The following is an 8,073-nucleotide window of genomic DNA, read 5'->3' as shown; positions in this document are numbered from 1 at the left end:
TGATTGACTATTGAGTATAAGCCTGTAAATAGACGACTATAGGTATTTCAAGCGCGCTTAAGTCAACTACAACTAGAAGGTATGACGATCTTGCCACCCCTTTGATTATGAAAAGTTCCAAATAGGCACAAAGTAGTTTGGAGTAGGAGTGAAAGCCACTTGACTGGTTGGAAAAGAGCTCTAAGTTGGTAGTCAAAAGTAGAAATGATCATGTGTGCTCCAAAGCTATTGGTGTCATCATCCTACAAAGAGGTGGAACCAAGAACACTAGCCCCATTTTCTAGACTAGTTGGGACCGACCTATCCAGGTGAATAATGTTCCACTGATTAGGCAGGGACAGAGTTCGAACCTGCAATCTTCAAGTCATGAACCTGATGAGTTGACCAAATCTTGTACCCCGCTTGTTCCCCTTCTCTTTCACGCAACAAAAATTAATCAAAGTTTACACTAAATATACACTCAATTGTGTATGTTGTATGTACGTATGCATATACATATTGAAACACAATATACACTACCTATATATATTGAAAATATTTGTAAATTAGATGGCCCAAAGTCATTGGACCTTAATTTTCTCTATTTTTCCAAGGTAAAACGATTGGTTTCTTATTTGCACGCGCCCACTTGAAACAGAAAGGTATAACTGCACACCAATGCTCTAAACAATGAATGTAGACGCATTTCTTCTAAAGTAAAAAGTATACAACAGGGACGAGAAACCAAACTCTGTTCAGTTTTGCTAGTAACAATTGGAACCTAAATCCCCCATTAAAACAGTTCAATTTCTAGAATGGAAAAGGTAATTCAAACCAAAATTAGTGGACTGGAGGAAAATACAAGCTTACGATGGTTTTAAAAACTTTAAAAAGGATATTTGTAGTAAATCTCAGTGGAAGCTATACATGTCCCTTAGGTAACTTGCCACAACTAGAACTGGAAGTATTAGACTCCAGGAGTTCGTTCAATGGTCAACGGTTCATATGTAAATTAGGTGGTCCTGAGATCACGCATCAGTCCTTGAGGCCAAGCTTACCATCTCACTCCAAGAAAATCTCTCTACACACACGACGTAACAACAATAGAAGTATTGAACAAAGTAGAGTATCGCAGAACTGCTATATACCCCAAGATAGGCATTATGTTCACATCCTATTAAGAGATCATCAATTAGTGTAACTGACCATGCGAGTGAGTGCATCATCTCCCTCGCAAGGCACATTGCAATGACCAAGCACAGATATAACTGTACCATAAAGAAAAAATTGAAAAAGATACAGTTCTGGGAGTTAAGAGTGGCCCATTTACAGCAAACACCTTTAATGCAAGAGAGTTCGAAATTCATCCACCACGACGTGGGCAAACATTAGCAAAATGACCAGGATCACCGCAGATGAAACATCTGCCAGTTATTGGTTCACCTGTTGCCGCCACAAATGACACACTACTGGGATATGCACCACCCTGGCCACGACCACGGCCACCTCTTCCGCTGCTAGTAGATGCAGAAGTATTTGCACGCTCTGCTCTTCCTCGGGTGAGGTTATCTTCCCATCTATAATACAGAAAAGAAAAAAGGTGTATCAACTAACAAACTACTTTAGCATTATCAAGAACTGAGTAATACAGATGGGTTTGAGCAATTATAACGAAGCTCCGATGCCAGCAATTCAATTTTTTTGTCCTCTAGAACAGCTGTTACATCCAATACATAAATGGGTTCTAGCAGTATAATGATGTGGTTTCTATTAGCAGATGTGCGTCAGCTATTAAAGTGAGATAGCCTGACAGTTTTTTACAGATTGGCCAAACAGAACATGATATTGTCAACTATGAGTTATGACAAGTCTGGAACAGCTTTTGGGTGAAGAACTATAATTAATTCTCAGGGTTGACAGAAGGGTTAACAGAGTTCTGTCGTTATAGGCCATGGATCAAATTATAATCAAGAATAGGAGTTTGAGGTACACAACAAGAAAGAAAAAATGTACACGGTAATAGCATCTAGGCTGGTCCACTTGCATTAAGATTGATGGGCTTCAATGAAATCAAGAAGATGCTTATGATGGAAGAAGAGCCCAAGAACGAGTCTAAGAATTATGGAGAAGAATGGACAAAGTGCTACACATATTTCATGATTCAAGTCCAAGCCCAAAAGGAAGAAGATTGAGCTCATATGGGTTGTGAGTAAATTTGGAAACTTTTCCTTATTTCTTAGGAGAGAATTTTTGGTATTATTTTTACATGCTTTCCTAGTCCTAGTAAGATTTTATTTATTATTTTCATAATAGTGGATCCTAATCCCATGCTATTTGGGATAACTTTTTCCTAGTCCTAGTTAGATTTGATAAAGGTAGATTTCAATTCCATGCTATTTGGGATAGGTTTTTTTTTTCCTATATATAGGGATGGATTTTGTTATTTTTAATCAGATAATATTATTATTAATTGAGAGTTTCTCTTATTTACACCTTTGTGTGTAGCTACTTGAGATTTATCTTGCAACCCTAAGAACGATTCTTTAGGAGGTAAGATTAATTCTTAGTTTGATATCTTTGGTTTCTATTAAAGTTAATTAAATAAGGTAATTAGTCTTATACTAATAGTTATCTTTTTAAATTCTCTCTCTCTCTCTCCTCTCTCCTTACCCTCTCTCCATCTCTAGCGCACCGGCCCCCGGTCCCCGGCGCCGTCGCTGGCCTCCAACAGGCCGAAACTCCGTCTGCAACCGCTACGCCGTCTCCAGCAGCCGCAGCTCCAAGCGAAATCCGGTGACTTCTAACCTTTGTTATTTCGTTATTTCGTATTGCATTTTATTTCATTATTTCATATTCCATCCTTATTGCATTTTATTTCATTATTTCATATTCCATCCTTAGTATTTTGCTCGTAGTAGCCCCTGTACCTTGTCTGCTGTCTGTTGTTGCTGTTGCTGTGGTCGTTTCTTAGTTTTATTTCGGGAATATTACTTTGAATGTGTGTGAGCTTTGTATTTCCTTGCTGCTGCTTGGATACTGTCACCGGGTTCATCTTTATATTTTCCTATACTGTCGGGTAGTTGTGGCTGTGGGTGGTAATGGGTGGATAGGGTCATGTCCGAGGGGGTTGGGGCGTGGGGCCGTGGTGGGGGCGGGGGATGGGGAGAGGGCGGGAGTGGGCGGGAGGCCAAGGTTGGGCCGAGGGGGAGGTAGTGGGGGGCGTGTGGATAGCGACGGTAGGCTGAGGGTTGGGTCTTGGAATATAGGGACCCTTCAGGGTAAGTCCGTAGAGCTTGTGAAGATTCTCAGGAAGAGGAGGATCAACCTTGCGTGTGTCCAAGAGACCAAGTGGGTAGGGTCTAAGGCTAGGGATGTGGATGGTTACAAGCTGTGGTACTCTGGGAGCGAGAGGCGTAGGAATGGAGTTGGCATCTTAGTAGATGAAGAGCTTAGAGGTCAGGTAGTGGAGGTGAAGAGGATCAACGATAGGTTGATGACTATTAAGTTGGTCATTCGGGGGTTTACCCTGAACGTGTGTAGTGCTTATGCGCCGCAAGTGGGAGCGGAGGGGGAGGAGAAGATGCGGTTCTGGGAGGCTTTGGAGGAGGTGGTGAGAGGCGTGCCCAGTTCGGAGAAGATTGTTGTAGCAGAGGATTTCAACGGGCACATCGGGGCGCTACCAGGAGGCTTTGGGGATGTGCATGGTGGTTTTGGTTTTGGAGAGAGAAATGAAGAGGGGGCGACCCTATTGGAGTTTGCGAGGGCCTTTGGGCTGGTGGTGGTGAACTCGGGCTTCCCGAAGAAGGACGAGCACCTGATCACTTTTCGGAGCGCGATAGCCAGGACCCAGATTGACTTTTTATTGCTTAGGAAAGGGGATAGGGCGTTGTGTAAGGACTGTAAAGTCATCCCGAGTGAGAATCTCTCGACCCAACATAGGCTTTTGATTATGGATTTGGGTCTAAAGAAGAATAGAAAGAGGAGGAGTAAGGAGTGTAGACCGAGAATTAAGTGGGGCGGCTTGACGCCAGTGAATGCGTGGGAGATAGGGGAGAGGTTGGCGGGCAAGGGGGTGTGGGAGTGTAGGGGGGACGTGGATAGTATGTGGGATAGGGCGGCAAGGTGCATCAGGGAGAATGCAAGGGAGGTGTTGGGTGTTTCTAGGGGCCGGGCCGGTCACTATCGGGGGGATTGGTGGTGGAATGAAGAGGTGGAGAAGAAAGTGGAGACCAAGAAAGAGGCGTATGCTAAGTTGGTGGAAAGTAAGGACGAAGAAGAGAAGCGGGCAAACAGGAAAGAGTACAAGCTAGCGAGGAAGGAGGCGAAGTCAGCGGTCACGGCAGCTAAGACGGCCGCTTTTGAGAGCTTGTATGCAGGGTTACAGGGGAAAGGAGGGGAGAAAAAGTTGTTTAGACTCGCTAAGGCTAGGGAGAGGAAGGGTCGTGACCTCGATCAGGTGAGGTGCATTAAGGGGGAGGACGGTAGAGTGTTGGTGGAGGACGGCCACATAAAGAAGAGATGGCAGTCGTACTTTCATAGGCTCTTGAATGACGAGGGGGACAGAGCTATTGTGTTAGGGGAACTGGAGCACTCAGAGGAGTGTCGGGATTTTAGCTATTGTAGACGTTTTAAGGTAGAAGAGGTTAGACAGGCAGTCCGCAGGATGCGTAGGGGTAGGGCGACGGGGCCGGATGAGATACCGGTGGAGTTTTGGAAGTTTGTTGGAGAGGCTGGTGTAAGGTGGTTGACTGGATTGTTTAATGAAATTTTCAGGACGGCAAAGATGCCCGAGGCGTGGAGGTGGAGTACCATGATCCCTCTCTATAAGAATAAGGGGGACATTCAGAGTTGTAATAACTATAGGGGGATTAAGTTATTGAGTCACTCTATGAAAATCTGGGAGAGAGTGGTCGAGGTGAGGCTGAGACGGATAGTGTCTATCTCGGAAAACCAGTTCGGATTTATGCCCGGCCGCTCGACGACGGAGGCAATCCACCTGGTACGGAGGTTGGCGGAGCAGTATAGGGAAAGGAAGAAGGATCTGCACATGGTGTTTATCGACCTGGAAAAGGCTTACGACAAAGTCCCCAGGGAGGTGCTTTGGAGATGCTTGGAGGTGAGGGGAGTACCGCAGGCATATATCAGAGTAATTAAGGATATGTATGAGGGAGCGAAAACCCAGGTGAGGACGGCGGGAGGAGACTCAGAGCATTTCACTGTCCGGACAGGATTGCATCAGGGATCTACTCTTAGTCCCTTTTTGTTTGCGTTAGTAATGGATGTGTTGACGCAGCGTATTCAAGGGGAGGTGCCGTAGTGTATGCTCTTTGCAGACGATGTAGTTCTGATAGATGAGACTCGAGGGGGTGTAAATGACAAATTAGAGATGTGGAGGCAAACTCTTGAGTCTAAAGGGTTCAGGGTGAGCAGAAGCAAGATAGAGTATGTGGAATGTAAGTTTAATGACGTGAGGCGGGAGAACGAGGTAGTAGTGAAGCTGGAAGCACAGGAGGTATGTAAGAGGGATAAGTTCAAGTATCTCGGGTCCGTGATCCAGAGTAACGGTGAGATTGATGAGGATGTCTCGCACCGTATTGGGGCGGAATGGATGAAGTGGAAACTCGCGTCGGGGGTGCTGTGTGATAAGAAGGTGCCGCCCAAGCTTAAAGGCAAATTCTATAGGGTGGTAGTTCGTCCGGCCTTGCTGTATGGAGCGGAGTGTTGGCCAGTTAAGAACTCCCACATCCAAAAAATAAAGGTGGCAAAAATGCGGATGTTGCGCTGGATGTGTGGACTGACTCGAGGGGATAGAGTTCGAAATGAGACTATCCGGGAGAAGGTTGGTGTGACTTCAGTGGAGTGTAAGATGCGGGAAGCACGATTGAGATGGTTTGGACACGTGAAGAGGAGGGGCATGGATGCCCCGGTCCGTAGGTGTGAGAGGCTAGCGTTGGATGGTTTTAGGCGGGGTAGGGGTAGGCCGAAGAAGTACTGGGGTGAGGTGATTAGGCGGGACATGGAACAGTTACAGTTCACCGAGGACATGACCCTAGATAGGAAGGTCTGGAAGACGCGAATTACGGCAGAAGAGTAGGGCCAGATTGGGTCGCTAGTGTAGGGAATTACTTGGTGGGGTTTTTTTTTTTATTTTTATTTTTATTTTTTATTCCCGTTATGATTCCGTATTCAGTGTTCCATGCTTATTACGAATCTGTGTGCTTTCCTCTGCTTTCCTCTGTTTTATATTCCTTATGGGTGCCGTATTTATGTTATGTCATCTGCTTCGGTGCTTTACTATGTGTTTGTGTGATATCTTGTGCCTTGAGCCGGGGGTCTTTCGGAAACAGCCTTTCTACTTCATCAGAGGTAGAGGTATGGACTGCGTACATCTTACCCCCCCAGACCCCACTAAGTGGGAATACACTGGGTTTGTTGTTGTTTGTAGTTTCTTTGAAATAGGGGTCTAGATCACTTTTGATCTAAGTTCTTGAATTGACTCTATCAGTATCATAATTAGTCTTAATCCGCTAATTTTGAATACTAAGATCAATTAGGATTCTTAGCACTTGACCTCGAAATTGGGGATTTTATTCTCCAATTTTGCCTATCTTTAATTTCTTGCCTTTAATTTTAATATTTTTGCTTCCGCATTATTTTGTTGTTTATTAACGTAACCCGATTCTTATCACATAGTAAGTTTGCATGTGGAAACAGTGTCCAAATATAAAGACTCATGTTGAAAATTAGTTTTCCTTACACAAAAAAGTTGCACCCCTGTGATTGACATGAAAAGAATTTTCTTCCCCTGTTGTTAGCAGTATTGGCAGTGCGCAAAATGCAAGGCGCTCCACATGAATTACAAGGAATTGAAGGTTCTCCTGCATTGTCAGAAGGGATCAGCTATAAAGTTATTCAAGGATCATAACATTCAACGTAAGGTGTCAACAAGGTCATAGTAATTAACAACAGAGAGGAACTTCCATATCATATCCCAGACCAATATTTTTCACATTTTGAATTCAATTTTCACGGTGTCACTTCATGTACTCTTTAGTTGGTTTAACAAAATTCTAAAATTGATAGGACTAGAAGTGGAAAGGCTAGAGAGTAAATGTAACACAAGAACATCCTCAGGTTGGTAAGGGTTGTAAGCAGCTAGATAACCAAATTGTAATGGATATCTCATACTCAAAGACCAATATGGAGCCAAAGCCTAAAGTGATAACTTTTTCTTCATTCCAAGAATTCAACTATGGATAATGTTAAGAGTCGTACATCGGAAAAACTTGAACAATCCTCCCCTCATGAGCTAGCTTTTGGGGTTGAGTTAGACCAAGATCCATTTCTTTCATGGTATCAAAGCCAGTTCCATCCCAATTCTTTGTTCCCTGATGCTAGCCACTCTTATTATATTGTCATACTCCGGCTAACGAGGTCTAGGCAGTGTTGAGTCCCACATCGAAAAATGGATGGATAATTGGTCTCTTTATATGAGCTTGGGCAATCCTCCCCTCATGAGCTAGCTTTTGGGGCTGAGTTAGGCCCAAAGATCCATTTCTTTCGGATACAAAAGATAAAAAACATAGACTCTTATTAAGTTTCAAAACCTATGATAGAAGTGGCAAAGTTGACATCAACAACAAACCCAGTATATTCCCACAAAGAGGGGTCTGGGGAGGGTAGAGTGTACGCAGTCCATACCACTACCTCTAATTGACATATCTGTGTTTATTTCATCATAATTGGTACCATTGTCTTAAATATGAGCCAACATTTGTAAAGAAAATCAATCTTTGGCCCAACTTAACCCCAAAAACTAGTTCATGAGGTGAGTATTCTCAATACCATATAATCACTCCCAGGTTTAGACACCCCGAGCATGGACAACATAACAATGGGTGAACCAAGAACATGGATGGATCTGACTCAGAAACCGTATGAAGAAAACGGGTCATGCGCCTAACTCAACCCTAGAAGCTATCTCATGAGGTGAGGATTGTCAAAAAAAAGACATACAAAGAAACAACACCACATTCCTTCCACCAATGCTAACAACATTATTTGAAGGCGATGATGTCAGTCTCCTGAGCAACT

At 43.8% G+C, this 8,073-nt stretch overlaps 1 protein-coding gene across 5 annotated transcripts in view; it reads right to left on the bottom strand.

The window, feature by feature from the left end:
- Positions 1 to 1,091: 1,091 nt before the first annotated feature.
- LOC107847643 (DNA topoisomerase 3-alpha) overlaps positions 1,092 to 8,073 on the bottom strand; it is a 97,854-nt gene continuing 90,872 nt past the window's right edge. For 4 of the 5 annotated variants that reach the window (XM_047398794.1, XM_016692024.2, XM_047398795.1 and 1 more), the window contains 2 exons: positions 6,737 to 6,857; positions 1,092 to 1,556 (listed from right to left, as the gene is read on the bottom strand). In XM_047398794.1, coding sequence (XP_047254750.1) covers positions 1,343 to 1,556; positions 6,737 to 6,857 — 335 coding nt within the window. In that variant the 3' untranslated portion in view covers positions 1,092 to 1,342. The remainder of the gene's footprint in view (positions 1,557 to 6,736; positions 6,858 to 8,073) is intronic. The other variant, XM_016692028.2, reaches the window with a different exon arrangement.

This window comes from Capsicum annuum, chromosome 11 (genome assembly GCF_002878395.1).
Source record: "Capsicum annuum cultivar UCD-10X-F1 chromosome 11, UCD10Xv1.1, whole genome shotgun sequence".
In the NCBI taxonomy this organism is placed as follows: domain Eukaryota; kingdom Viridiplantae; phylum Streptophyta; class Magnoliopsida; order Solanales; family Solanaceae; genus Capsicum; species Capsicum annuum.
This window is presented reverse-complemented; position numbering and strand designations above follow the sequence as displayed.